The sequence below is a fragment of the Schistocerca piceifrons genome, chromosome 2, assembly GCF_021461385.2.
Source record: "Schistocerca piceifrons isolate TAMUIC-IGC-003096 chromosome 2, iqSchPice1.1, whole genome shotgun sequence".
Taxonomy (NCBI): Eukaryota; Metazoa; Arthropoda; class Insecta; order Orthoptera; family Acrididae; genus Schistocerca; species Schistocerca piceifrons.
Window position 1 is genome coordinate 119,331,143 of NC_060139.1, and position 15,647 is coordinate 119,346,789.

Sequence of the window (15,647 nt, forward strand, 5' to 3'; positions counted from 1 at the left end):
TCACAGAAAATCTGTGTTGATGACGTTATTGCACAATTGCATGCGGATTCTCGTCAGCCCACACATGTTGATTGTGAAAATTTACAATTTGATCACGTTGGAATGAAGCCTCATCCGTAAAGAGAACATTTGCACTGAAATGAGGATTGACACATTGTTGGATGAACCATTCGCAGAAGTGTACCCGTCGAGGCCAATCAGCTGCTGATAGTGCCTGCAGACGCTGTAGGTGGTACGGAAACAACTGGTTCTCCCGTAGCACTCTCCATACAGTGACATGGTCAAAGTTGCCTTGTACAGCAGCAACTTCTCTGACGCTGACGTTAGGGTTATCGTCAACTGCACGAAGAATTGCCTCGTCCATTGCAGGTGTCCTCATCGTTCTAGGTCTTCCCCAGTCGCGAGTCATAGGCTGGAATTTTCCGTGCTCCCTAAGACGCCGATCAATTGCTTCGAACGTCTTCCTGTCGGAACACCTTCATTCTGGAAATCTGTCTCAATGCAAACGTACTGCGCCACGGCTATTGCCCCGTGCTAATCCATACATCAAATGGGCATCTGCCAACTCTGCATTTGTAAACATTGCACTGAGCTACGTACTGATGTGCTTGATGCTAATACTGTAGAGCAATGAGTCGCATGTCAACACAAGCACCGAAGTCAACATTACCTTCCTTCAATTGAGCCAACTGGCGGTGAATCGAGGAAGTACAGTACATACTGACGAAACTAAAATGAGCTCTAACATGGAAATTAAGCATTTCCGGACACATGTCCACATAACACCTTTTCTTTATTTGTGTGTGAGGAATGTTTCCTGAGTGTTTGGCCATACCTTTTTGTAACACCCTGTATATTGTCATCATTCGAATCAGGATTATCAGTTAATGCCACTCTTGTGGACCTCAGCAAGGCAATTGACTCTGTCAGTCACAGGATACTACTAGAAAAACTGCACAACTATCTCTGATCAGATCGTATCTGAGCAACAGAAAACAAATTGTGCATTTTAACAATATGAGGTCAAATGTCTTGGATATCATGCAGGGTGTACCACAAGGCTCTGTGTTTGGACCTTTACTTTTTATAATATATGTAAATGACTTACCCAGCACCATGTTATGTAAATCCACACTCTATGCGGATGATACAACTTTTGTTAAAGCAGGGAAAGATTAAGGAAAATTAAACGAGGAAAGTGAGGCTCATCTCAGAGCAACCATCAAGTGGTTCCAACACAATGATTTGCATATAAATCATGATAAAACTGTAAATATTCTCTTTAGCTTGGGTGTTAAGAGTGATAAGATTGATTGTGTCTCAGCTAAACTACTTGGGATCCATCTTGACTCAAAATTAACGTGGAAGAGCCATACCGATTATATTTGTACTAAGTTAGCATGTGTGACATATTTGTTAGGTAAACTAAGGTCATGTGTTAGTGGTAAGTTATTACTCAATGCATACTATGCCTTTTTCCACACCCATTTAACATATGCCACTTTGTTGTGGGGAAACTCACCTGGAGCAAAACAAGTTTTCATTTGGCTAAAGAAGGCAGTCAGATGCATCCATGGAGTCAGAAATAATGAGTCTTGTAGACCATATTTCAAAAATCTAAAAGTACCAACAGTTGCAGCCCTCTTTATACTAAGTTGTCTGATACACACAAAAGAAAACCAACACAGTCACAAACTGCGACAATCTATCCATCACCATGACATACGTATAAAACAGCAAATTGACACCCCAGTTGCTAGATTAAAGAAAACTCAAGATAGTTACAGGTACATGGGAGTAAAACTATTTAACATGTTGCCAATAGAGGCACATAATGTGTCACTGAATGAGTTTAGAAGTGTCACAAAGAAATGGCTTAGAGAAAAAGCTTTTTATACAATAGAAGAGTTTATAATGTGCACTAAAGATGATCTTAAGTACTGGTACTAATATAGTTTCACTTAGATTAAACTTATACATGTAAATATAATGCAAATACCTTGTGCAGCATCAAGGACAAAATTTTGTATCTTATTAGACAATAATTATCTACAATATATTACACCATTTCTGTTAGTTATGTAAACTGTATATGTACACAAATGACGACATCAATTGCATTTTTTAATGCCTAAAGATGAATAATAAAATAAATAAATAAAAAAGGATAAGTCCAGAAACTAGTAAGTTTTCCTTCTTTTGTGTGTGCCTACCAATGACTCAACACTTCTGTTTTTCGGTGAGTGGTCTCCTATAATCCTAAATTATTTACATTCTACAAGAACTTTCCTACAACATTTATCAGTTGCCGCTGAGTTACAGCCTAGCTTCAAAGTCAGATGTCAGTAATGATAGCTACCCTCGATTAGTGCTATCCAGAATTAAATCAGTATTGAAATCTCCACATATAATGACTTTTCAGTTGTTTTTAATAAGCCCTATTAGTACCCATTCAAATTTCCTCCAGATGATGATTCAGACATATTTTGAAGGACAGCCTGCATACTGTCAAAACCATTACCTTGTGTGTTTGCAAGTCTGTTACTAAAGAACGGCACTCTAAGAGCTGTTCAGTGTAATACTCATTTAGATCTATAGCCTAGGATTTTACTCCTTTTTTGTGTACAGCATATAGCCATACAGTTTTCTTTATATTACACCCTGTAGGTGTCATTGCTTATTTTATGTGGCTTCCAAATGATGTTATGTTATGCATAGCACATACATGGAAACACCTTTTGATTTTGCAGTTTTCTGTAGTGGTCTGAGAACCCATCTTTCCAACTGAACAGGATTATTATGTTTTGATGAAAAATTCAAAATATATTTTAGTTGTTAAGCTTAGTGGTGTCCAAACAGTAATTTTTGTTTATCCGCTAAATGATTTTATGATGTCTGCAGTTATTTGGTGGTGCTGTCTTTTGAAAACATAGACCTTAAAAAAGTCTATGTGAAAACAAAAACCAAACCACAGTAATTAGACAGGAAGTATTCTAGTTACTCTGAATGGTTGTGGAAATTAGTTGTGGAAGTAATAACAACTTTTACCAATAAAGGGGCTAAGACTATATTTCTCTAAATGAAAATGCGTAAATAGTAGCCCCAGAACAATTAATTTAGCAGAGTTTCCTATGAAGCACAAAACTCTCCAGAAGCCTTCTGAAATATTCAGAGTACAAAACAAGCATGTGTGTGCACATAGTATGATGCCCTCACTGAAAGTTGTTTTTTGTTGAGTCTGATTTTACAATGTTAGGTTAAACTAGAAGTTTGTGAATATAAGCTCTTTACAGACTTTTGTCTTAATATTCCAACTTTTAAAATTAAAAATGTTATATTTCCTGTTAAGGCTTAATCATATCCATAATGATGTCAGCTTTGTAACAGTTACATATTTCAGTGGATGCACTGGATAAAATTTTTAATTTTAGAACCTACAAGTGATGCAGCTCTGCACAGAACAATTAATATAGAAAACAAGCAAGAAATTCTAATGATTTATGACAGTAATTTCTGCTTAAATCCTATTGCAGCTGGGAATGAAAGAGATTTTTGATGAGAAACTAGCAAATTTAAGTGGAATAATAGGCAGTTCACTTTTATGTGTCAGTCAGATATTCCATAAGGCATTTATTGAAGTCAGTGAGGAAGGAACCGAGGCAGCAGCTGCATCTGGTGGGTATAATAGCTGTTTCTTTTCTATCACTGCAGCTTTATCTGGTTCCATATTCAGCAAGAAATATGGCAATGCTTAAAGGTCTTAAAAATACATATTTTTCAATTGATACTCTGTAAAATGCCTGTTGTAATTTTACTAACTGTTGTGCATATGTACATGTGTAACCCTGACAGTGTACTGAATAACATGGAAAATAAGTAACTGTGTAAATTAAATGTATTGTATCTTGGAAACCATTTGGAATAGAACATATCTCCATATTATGTTTTTTGCTTCAAATGATAAACCCTGTCTTATTTCTGAATATTGACAATTCCTTCTGGGATACTGTGTGTATTTTAGGGCATGTTTTATGGCTTACTAGGTGTCAGCCACTTTCTTTCCAAGATTAGGGGAGAGATGTAAATAAAACCTTCTGGTAGATCACAAAATTAATTTTGTGTAATCTTGTTGCAATCAGTTCTCAATTATTTACAGCATAAATACTCTTTTTACAGACTTCAGGAAAGAAAGGGCTTTTAGCTTTTATTTCATAAAGATGAAGAGCTGAAAAAATAGACATTTGTTTTTTTTTTTTTTTCCCCAGGACTAGAAGGGAGATTAGGGTTTAACATTCTGTTGATGTTGATGTCATTAGAGACAGAGCACAAGCTCAGATTGTTTTAAGCATGGAGGAATAAATTGGACACACAGTTTCAAAAGAACCACCCTGGCATTTTTTTTGTAGTGATTTAGGGAAATTATGAAAAACCTAAATCTGGATTGCTGGACACAGGTTTTAACAGTTGTTTTCCTGAAAGTGAGTCCAGCATACTAACCTCTGTGCACCTCACTTGGTCACAGGACAGGAATTTTGCAGCACTTCAGGCATAGTTATAATAGTCGTCATTGTTTCTATCCCTCAGTCATCAACCATTTCATACACAATATTTATATTTAGATAGTAGAAAATTAGCAAGCCTGTAGATTACAGGAAAAAATGCATGCAAAAAGAAGGGAGAACGAGATAAATTCTGCTCTTACTACTCCAACAAATCTCGTATTTGAGCCATTCTAGATGTATCTTACCAGTGAAAAACATGTGTTAATCTATTACGCATTTGATATGTAAGGACTGAGATGGGAAATTAACCTTAAAAATGTTAACTGTTTATCTGCAGCTGATTGGTGGTAGGCACATATATGGTCTCTTATGCAGAAGCACAGGCACCAAAACACATACTATTGTGGCCACAGGGACAATGGCTGTTTATAAGCAGTAGCCCATGTAGATAAATGTGGGTGAAAAGGAGAGGGCTTTAACAATTGAGAGGAGAAAAAGATGTGCAGCTACAGCCTTTCCTCATCATCCACACCAGCAACTGTTTATGGAAAACATGTGTGAAATGATGTGAAGAAGCACAACATTAAAACACTAGACTCTCATTCAGGTTGATGGCAGCTCAAATTCTCATTTGGCTAACAAGATTTAGGTTTCCCATGATCTCTCTCAACTGTATATGTCAAATACTAGGACTGTAACTTTTGAAATGACATGGCTTATTTCCATTGCCACCCTTTGCCAATATGAGATTATGTTCAGTCTCCAATCACATTGTCAACAGGATGTTAAACAATAATCTTGATTACTTCCTTAAGCTGTGTAGCACAAGGGGAACATGGGGCGGATACGGAGAAGCAAGAGTGGGGAGAGGTTGCTCTCAGTGGCAGTGGCAGAATAATGATTGATTATGCTAATAATCACAAAACTGAAGATTTAACATAATAGAGAGAGAGAGATATTGCAGTTGGGAAAAGGGAAGTATAATGTGAGGAGAGGGAAGAAATGAGGTGGAAAATAATAAGAGAATAAAGAGTGAGATCAAGAAAGAGAGAAGGGACAGTTGAGAATGGGGACTGGCAGGAATTTACACCAAGGGAATAATGCTGTAACTATCGGTACTAAGCTGTTGAAAGTGTATGGCAACAAAGCACCATCAAATGACAGAGTGGTTGTGTGGTGCAAATGCTTCCATTGTGGTCAACCAAGTCTGATTGACAAAGTACAAAGTGACAGGCTAACTCTATTTGAGAAACAGGAATTTGCACAAGAAGCAGAGGCCCTGGTGCCAAAAGACAGGTTTGTTATGATCAAGGTTATAGTGGAAAGAGTCCAAATCCACCATAGATTAAAACCATGGATTACTTTTCAACATCACCATTTTGAACATGCTGGGTACTGTAACTGCTCAGACCCATTCAAAAACCTACTTGGCTGAGGCATCAGTGGAAATGTTGCAGTTGTGTCAGGAATCCAGATAACTTCTTTAGCCACTTAATCACTATGGATGAGTGCTGGGTGTATGATTATAGCACCAAGACAAAGGAGAAAACAGGCAGTGGAAACATATGGCTTCATAAGCACTGAAAATGATGAAGCCCAACAATCATAAAGGAAGGTGATGCTGATTGTTTCTTGAAAAGATAATGCAATTGGATGGATTTAAAAAAATTACTCAAGTGGTGGCAGGAGAACACACATATAACAGATTTGAAAAATCTGATCTGATGCAGTCCCCAACAATCAGTCTTTCTTTCTCATAATGTCTGGTAAGACTCCCATGACCTGGGGTCCTGGCCAACTTTTCCAAACTCTTCCCATTTCCTAAACCACCATTCCTTTTCCTTCACCCCTGTTCTTTCCCCTTCCATCCTTCTACCAGAAAAAGGAGCCACTGACTCTGAAGGCTTGCGTATTTAACAACCTTTATATGTGTGTTCTCCTGCCACCACTTGGTTCTTGGATTTTTTATCCATCCAGTTACATTATGTTTTCAAAAATTTATTATTTTTGTGAATGTTTCTAGAGATTTCCATGGTGTCATGCTAACATATCATGCTCATAAGGGGCAAACCATCACAGGAGCATACTAATAAAATCTCTTGATGCTATTGTGTGAGGCTCTCCAGATGAAGTGCTGTGGAAGCTGTTCAAGACAGAGTGAGGTGGCACAGTGCATTTAGGAGGACGGCAATTCAAATTGTGAACAACCCATCCAGGTTTAAATTTTCAACAATCTCCCTAAATCACTCCAGCCAAGTGCCAAGATGGATCCTTTGAAAAAGGGCATGGTCAGTTTCTTTCCCCATCCTTTCGTAATCCAAGCTTTTACTCCACCTGTAATGATTGTGCTGTCAACAGAATGTAAAACTCTGATCTTACTTCCTTCTGTCAAAGGGGGTGCTTTTGCTCCATGACAGTGCTCCATCTCATACTAAATAGGGCACAATCAAACATACTGCTCCTTTCAGGGATCAAATTTTGCTCCACCTTCCATATTCTCCTGACGTGGCATCCAGTGACTTATCCTCTTTCCGTGGAGGAAGAAACCACTGCACATTAGGCAATTCTATAATGATAACAAGATGCTTTTTGAGGACTAACATTTCCCAAACAGCCAAAGCGCAAGCTTCTAAACCAAAGCCTCTGCCAAGTTGTCCATCATTAGGAAATGTGTTTTGCATTGGAGGTTAAATGTCTAGAGAAGGTCTAAGACCAGCGCTAAGTTACATGTTTCCACTTTGATTTTTTTTTTTTATGTGATAGTTAATATCACAAATCAGAGGAAAGGTGACTGGGGTAGGTGATATATCAGTATAAATCTATATTGTCTATGCAGAAGAAATTGCACCTCTTCTACTAATCATCTGCTGTTGGTAAAGGGAGGAACATAGCATTCTAAGTGATTGGAAAAATGTACAAGTCATTCCCATTTTTGAGAAGCATCATTGAATAGATACACACAAATATAGGCTTACATCACTGATGTCAGTCTGCTGTAGAATTATGGAACATGCTTTGTGCTAAGACATGTTTATCCTGTGTGCCTTGACTTACGGAAGGCTATAGTTACACTCCATTACCTAACCAATAAAATAGGTATGTACAGAATGTCACACTAGTTTGGTTTTTAGTTTTGTAATTGTATCAAACAATTCCTTGTGTATAGAACAAGTCATTATAACAGAAAGAAATCTTCAGATGTCAAAGTAACTTTGAGCATACTTCAAGGAAGTGTTATAGGACTGTTACTGTTCACAATATAAATAAACAAGCTAGGAAATAATGGTGGAAGCTCCCTGACACTGTTCACATGTATGTTGTTGTATATAGAAATGTTGCAATGAGAGAAAATTGTAACAAAATGAAGGAGGACCTGCAGAGAATCGACACTTGTTTCAGAGATTGACAGTCGATCCTTCACATAAACGAATGTAACATAGTGTGCATCAGTAGTTGGAAAGGTCTATTATTGCATGTGTGCATAATTGTAGAACAGCCATTGGAACCAGTCATATCAATCAAATGTCTGGGAGTGAGCATAGACAGCAATTTAAAGTGTATTCACCACATAAAACTAATCCCCAGGAAGTGTTGTCCACCCATGAAGGAGGTAGCTTACAAAATTCTCATTCCACTGATACCTGAGTATTGCTCATCAATGTAGGAGATTTACTATTTAGGATGGCTGGATGAAGAGTCACAATGGCAAGCAAGTATGCTGTGGCTTACCCCAGTTCACTACTACTAGTGCCACATCATCATAATGCACCTGTGGTTAACTTACAAAGGCATAATTTATGAGTGAAATTGAAAATTAAAATAACTTTTCCAATTTTCGTCAGTGTATGCTTCAGTATATTAATGTTAACTTTGTTGAGGCCTCAGAATGATCAAATGAATATGTTAGGCAAAACATACAATCTTAAGAAAAAAAAGTGGCGCTGAATAATAGGATAAAAAGCTAAAAGTTGTTCAGAATTTGCAAATATATGTCACAATTAAAAGTTACTAGTTTTGACTTGATCAGAGCAATATTTTGGTCCAAATCGACATTTTTATGAAAAATTGAAGGTGCTAAGCATTAGACTCAGAAAGATCAAAATTTGTATGTAGCCTCTGTTTGATGTAAAAAAATTAAATAAGTGACACCAGTAAGCTACTTCTACTAACTTTCAGTTATTTACTAAAAACCAAATTTGGAATGAAAATGTCCTTGTTCATGATAGATTAAGTGTCATTCATATTTGTACTAGAAATTTCTAATTACAGCACTTGATCACACTCAAGCAATAAAACAGCTGCGCTAAAAGAGGTAGTTCAGAGCTCATGTTCTATTCTCAGTTACATTAAAAAAATTCTACCCGGCATGGTTTAAATGCAATCGAGCAAAAACATTTTCAGTAACTAAAGCAAACTTAACTCCAAGAAGATTGTAAATTGTTTAATGACAGCTATTAATTAATAAGTGTCCAATAAAGGGGCCATATACAGGGTGTACCAGCTATCTTGTCCACCCAAAATACCTCTGGAACAATAACAGCTGTTGGAAAATGACTTTCACCGGTATCAATGTAGGGCTGGGGCCCATGACTGTACATATTTGGAAACATTCTAAAACAAAAGCATATGTGTTTTTTAACACAAACTTATGTTTTTTTAAAATGGACCTCCTATATTTTTTCTTCAGCAATCCATAGCATGACAAAGCACATACACAATGGTGTTGATTGCATCACAATATTCCCATTACATCCCGAGATATTGAGACGCGAAGTTGACGCTTGAAACACCCGACATGCGCTGCTAGCGCACGTCCTGAGGCTCAGGAGTGAACCCCATGCTGCCCGTAATCGCGATGTGATTGTACAAACAGGGGTCAGCTGACGGCAGTCAGTGTTGGGAGTGGAGTGGCCATTTGACAGTAGGCAGTGTTTCATTTTTTGTTTGGTGTTTGTATTTTCAAGTGTTTTCCACTATGTTTCTTCTAGATACAGAGAAAAATGATGTATAATGTAAGTAGGGAAAAAGACGTGTATTTGAGGCATTAGGACCAATTATAAGGATAGAATTAAAAAAGATACAACATTGGATGAAATTTGCTGTAAATTAATGCTAGATTTCACAGAGCATTCAAGTAGAGAGAGAAAATCTGTTGGCAAGTATTTATTTTCATCTCTTCATCCCTATAATAAGTTCATGACGTGTTACATTTTGCTTTCTCTCATACAATCTATCAAATAGACTAATTCAATTGCAATTATGACAGAATCCAATTACAATTTTTTTTAAATCTGTAACTAAGGACAAGACAGATCAAATATTTATGAAAATTTGCAATGATGTGATTTTGAAGTATTCCTGGCATGGCTGATTGATGATTGGGTACTGAGAAACACATCATTTGCACTGACTTGTAGTATAATGATAAATATGTAATTTTTTAATTATTTTATTGTAAATGTGCATACAAAACACTCTAATGGCCAACAAGAATGAAACTTTTGTGGCTTCATTCATTAAAATTTGTTAGACAAAGGATGTTCTCATGCTGGTTTCGGATAGAAGCGGCAATAAAGGTATTAATTCCTTTGCATCACATGAATTAAGCTTGGACAACTATATTATTTGGAAGAACATTATTGGTCATCCACTGTGCATTGGGAAAAAACTCTTTCCTTTTTTCTTGTTCACTGTTTTTTCTCTCCCACTTTCCACTCTTTTTCTCTCCCACTTTCATATTTAAGTTTCTAAATTATATTGGAGAACTTAGTTCTCTAGTCATGATTTACAAGCATTCCAATATCAACCCCAAGATACGAGATATTTAGGAAGACCACACAGTCAATGAGCTGAACAGTTTATGCAGTCACAGAACAAGAGTATATCCAATGCTGATAACAGAGAGTAACAATGAACCTTGGAAATTGTACTGCACTCAGATACATTCCTAAACAACAAAAGTTTGAAAAGCTGCCCATTTCTACTCATGCAAATCAGTGTAGGACACACCTTACATAAGCATCTATGTGTCTTTTTCCTCGTGTGTACAAAAGAGCAGGTACAGCTCTGGAGAAAAAGAAAAAAATGATAATTTATATTGGAAATATTGTCAGATAGAAAGGTGTTATAACTTAATTTATCAGAAACTTTTAGCTAAAGCTGAGTAGCTATAACTCACTTACCTTTTCTGTTACAGGTGTCATGTGTCGTCAGAAGAGATCTCTCCAGGAGGTCATCTCATTTACAGCGGACCATCCATATCTCTTTTTTGTATTACACAAAGACAGTAACACAGTATTATTTTGTGGGCGGTTTTCTTAATTTAACATTTTTCCTGTACCTCCATTATAGGAGTAATAAATGATAATATACATGAACTCTGTGTTATAATGATCCTGGTGTTGAGTTTCAAGTTTTAAATATGAATACCAATTTTTGAGCATAGAAATTCCAAGACTGAAATAGTAAACAAACAGTTGATTTGAACATTATTGGTCATCCACTGTGCATTGGGAAAAAACTCTTTCCTTTTTTCTTGTTCACTGTTTTTTCTCTCCCACTTTCCACTCTTTTTCTCTCCCACTTTCATATTTCTATGGTTGCAATGACACCATCAATTTAAAAACAGGTGAGAGGATAGAATCTGGCCACTTGGAGGGATAAGATGTACTGGTCATGGCTGGAGTAGGTAGTTGTTGGAAGGCAGAACAGGGGAGAAAGCTAGCTCAGCTTCAATAGCAAATTTGGTCTTAAACAGCCACAAATAATATCAGATGCTAATGGAATGGCGCAAGACATATGACACTCACCTACCAGCCCACTCACCAAGTATTCTATGGTGTTTAATGCATCTAAGTGTATCTCATCAATCAGCTACAGGTGAATGATTGCCTTTCTTCATTTTTATCCATGGGTTTTTCATTTTCCAAAGCCAGATGCCTGAGAGCACAATGAGCAACTACTGGTGTTCAAAAGAGTAGCAAAAGTAGGGAAAGAAAAAAATGAAAACAAAAAAGTTGAAAAAATACAGTAAAGAATGACCAAGATTTCTCATCAACCAAAGTTATTTTACCTGTACAGAAGAAGACCACTTCTTGCTTCAAATACACTCTTGATCAAAAGATAACAAAAAGTGCAGCATTGAACCCACAATGGTTCACTCATGCCTGCACTTCCAGTGTGTCAAATGTAGTCTCTGTTTTAAGTTCAGTGTCGAAAATACACCATCTTTTGGAGGATAGAATCCTTAGATGTCGTTGAGTACCTCAGGTGCAGACTGCAGTCTCAATAAGACTGGCTGTTTAACACACTGTCTTTTCATGACTTGAGTGATGGTAGGCCAATACAATATCAATTCCAAGAGTAGCTGCTCCGTTAAAAGACTGACATCTGACCTTAACTCCACAACAAAATCAAAAAATGTCTGTAGAGATTACATCTACCTCTGGAATTGGAAGTTTCTCACTGAACTATGTAGTGAAAGCTCAGATAGTTGATATGTGAACCAGAAATATGGCTGTGTATCTCTCTCTCCAGACAGTTCAAGAATTAGCTTGTGTACTGTAGAGCCAGCAATATTGTTCATATACAAATGGATTCCACCATCACAGAAATGCTGAAAGTGTTACAATAAATATGGCAGCAGCATTACCACCACCGCCAAGAGCAACAGGTGAAACATCAAGAACCGCAAGGAAGGATGTGTGGCATAGCAAGAGGCGTGCCAGGATCACACATTCAAGCTACTTCTGCAACAAAAACAATCATTGGAGCTGCTCCATTACAATCCATAGCACTGCATCCACCATCTCCAGTGTTTCCAGCTTTCCATCCAGCAAAGAGGACTAACCATCTTACTTTAAATGACCAATTTAGCATTTCGAAGCATATTAAGATAATAGACTCATAGAGTTTTTGCATACATTTCATTCTCTTTCCTGTGGTGACTCAGAACTGTATAAATTCATTTAGAAATTTCTCAACATGTCATTAACTTTCCAAGAAATGTGTGGTTTGTAAAGTGGCAGTTTCAGAAACACCTTCTTGTGATGGCTTATGTTTAAGTTTTCAACTTTCGTGTAAATGACCACACCTGTCACATGAGGCATGAATAACAAATCTTTGCTACATCAGCTGCACATAGGCTTTCACAGTCGTGAAACATTGCAGTGTTTCAAGTACTGTTGTCATCAAAACCATCCTCCAATGAGCCTGAGGGAGAAGTTCGGGTTGATTACACCAAACAACACCCATTTTGCAGTAGTTCATTTATTCACCTAAACACATGCAAGGCTCACAAAGAACTGAATATGGCAGAACAGCCCAAAGACAATGCCAGAATCCAAAGACAATGCTCAGAGTCCAAAGACGAATGCATATCGATGCTGGTGTCGACCTCATCGGTGCTATAAGCCTTCGTCAGAAGATTTGATATATAGAACATTCTGAACTGAGAGGCATTATAATTAATTTAGAGAGATCCACTTTGATTGTACTAATTCTTTATTCAAACTGCGACTGTTCTCCCATCTTCAGGTGTATGACCACCGCTGTACTTAAAATTACTATTTTGCTGTTGCAGCAACTTCAGACGGTTGCATTAGACATTAACCTTTGCTATGAGGTGGTAGAATAAGAACACTGCAAAGACCTATTATCAACTTCAAAATTACAGTAACTGACAAGAAAGTTTCATACACCTGAACATGGGATATTAAAATTCTGAAACCAGTTGTGATTTGAATAAATAATTACTGCAACTGAAGTGGATCTCTCTAAATTGATTATCTGTGTCAGAAATTACTCAACTTGTACCCACTGGAACACACTATTGATTCAAGATGTCAGCCTAACTGAAGGACAGATTATAATGACAGAAACAGGCAAACCAAGGCACACACACTGAGTGAGGCAGATCTGTGGTAGCAGACTGGACCTGCATTCAAGAGGATGACAACTCAAATTCCAATCTGGCCATCCAGAGTTAGGTTTTCTGTGGATTCCCTAAATCACTTAAGGCATGGCTGAGCTCTGTGCTTGTGCTCTGTCTCTAAAGACTTCTTTGTTGACAAATATTAAACTCTAATCTTTCTTCCTGACACACTCAGAAATAAGTACAAGATCTGATGCACAAACAAACTCTACTGTCATTTCCAGACCATTTTTAAAGTTGTGACAGGTAACATTGTCCATTCTTCACATTAGTCTGTGATTCATATTACAAACCTGGCCACAAATCAAGTGTTCCTAAAAACTAATAGTTCATCCGGAGACCTGCTGAACTCTCATTACCTCATATTATTACTCTGTTACAAATAATCCTTACAAGTTATCTACAACACTCTGCATTAACCATTAAGAAGAGCTATTCCAAGTAGATCCACGAGTGGTACCCACATTAATCAACATTGGTACATATCATAAACTAACCTTACCAGAGCCGTATGTGTTATCATTTACCAAACAACCAATTCCAATGAAGGGGTGTCTTTGTGGTTGAAGTCTCATATAAGGAGATAGCTCAAGTATCAAGATTTTAGTAGCGACAGAATGTGCAATGACCACTACAATGGATCTCAATGTTTTCACACTTTTTGTGTTTGCTGTCAGATAGGACCGGGCAGATATTATAACACTAAATGAGATCTAGATCACTGCATCGAATAAGGAATCTTTGCAACCAATGACTGTAATGTGGTGGACCCAGGTTCAATTCCCACTACTTCCAAGGATTTTTCCTTGGTTGGAGGATTGTAATAGGATGCACTCAGCTTCACAATGCCAACTAATGAGCTTTTTGACTGAGAAGTAGTAGCTCCGAGGTCCAGATGACAACAGCCAGGAGAGTGGTGGGCTAGTCCCGTGTCCCTCCATACTGCATCCAAATGACACCACTGGCAGAGTATGACATGGAAGTCAGTTGGTCCCACTTGGCCTGTCTGGATCAGATTGCAGGGTTTTCATTGCTTTCGAATCGCCTCCAGTAGTTGGGCAATGCAGTAGTAATTAAGAAACCAGTGGCTTCTTAGGGTTACCTATAGAAGGATTTTAAGGCAACTATAAATTCTCAGTCAAATTAAATCTTATATCAAGACATGGAGAGCTGTTGTCAGAACTCAAGGGCAGCTATTTTTTTTTTTTTTTTTTTTTTTTTTTTTTAACTTTGCCTGACAGAATTATATTTACAACTAATCTATAAGTAGTGAATCGCAAGAAACATCTATACAGAAGACACCCTTCAGCTTTAATTATTTGTGGTAAGAAGAGCTCCAGCCATATTTCAGAGGCATCTGGAACATCAAACAGTGATGTTTCTTATTGTGTGAAATATTTAGATGACATAACAGTAATTGTTTAGCCTCAGAATCATCATCTCTAAAACTCCCAAACAGTTTCCAGCCACACCTATGATGCAGAATGAAACTCCAGGTAATGCTTCTGTGTCTACGTTCAAGGAAGGAGCATTAGGGTTTAATGTTCTGTCAATAACAAGGTAATTACAGACAGGCCAAACTTCGTGCAATTCTATGAAATATTAATTACTGTGCACAGTCTATTCCCCATGGTGCTGATATTTCACTGTCCTTAATCATGCTGTGCCACAAAGATGCAAACTCTGAATGGTCCCCAGTATGTGAATAAGCATTTCAAACACTTGTGTAGATTGACACATGGCCAGAAAACTGTTGACTGAAACAGCTGTGTGGTGCAAAATAGACTGCGGGCCTTTCACATCATCACACAGACGGCTCTGGCAAATAAGTTGTGTTTCTTTAGGGCACAGATTGTGGCACCAAATAATTATTTCTAAGTGGGGAATAATTTACACAATGTATGTGTGTCGTATCACCTGTACAATTCAATTGCTCATAACACGTAATTTTGCATGCATGTGCATTTTCCATTAAGTATAAAGTTTTTAAAATTACATTTTTTTTAGTTTACATTATTTCTTATTACATTGTAATTCATGATAAATTCGAGTTATAAGTGCATTTTTGAATAAGCCACTGACTGACACACTTTTTAAAAGTATCCCCTCTCAATATCTTAACAAGTTATTAAAAACAGCTTCTTTGACATAGGGGCTTTTCTCTGTTAAAGTTAATCTTCTGTATGAAAATCTTTTCTATGCCTTATTTCATA

The 15,647-nt window shown here is 37.2% G+C and overlaps 1 protein-coding gene across 3 annotated transcripts in view; it reads left to right on the forward strand.

The window, feature by feature from the left end:
• Positions 1-10,879, forward strand: part of LOC124776961 (ovalbumin-related protein X-like) — a 109,848-nt gene extending 98,969 nt beyond the window's left edge. For all 3 annotated transcript variants that reach the window (XM_047252197.1, XM_047252195.1, XM_047252198.1), the window contains 2 exons: positions 3,534-3,675; positions 10,699-10,879. In XM_047252197.1, the coding sequence (XP_047108153.1) occupies positions 3,534-3,675; positions 10,699-10,823 (267 nt within the window). In that variant the 3' untranslated portion in view covers positions 10,824-10,879. The remainder of the gene's footprint in view (positions 1-3,533; positions 3,676-10,698) is intronic.
• Positions 10,880-15,647: the final 4,768 nt, after the last annotated feature.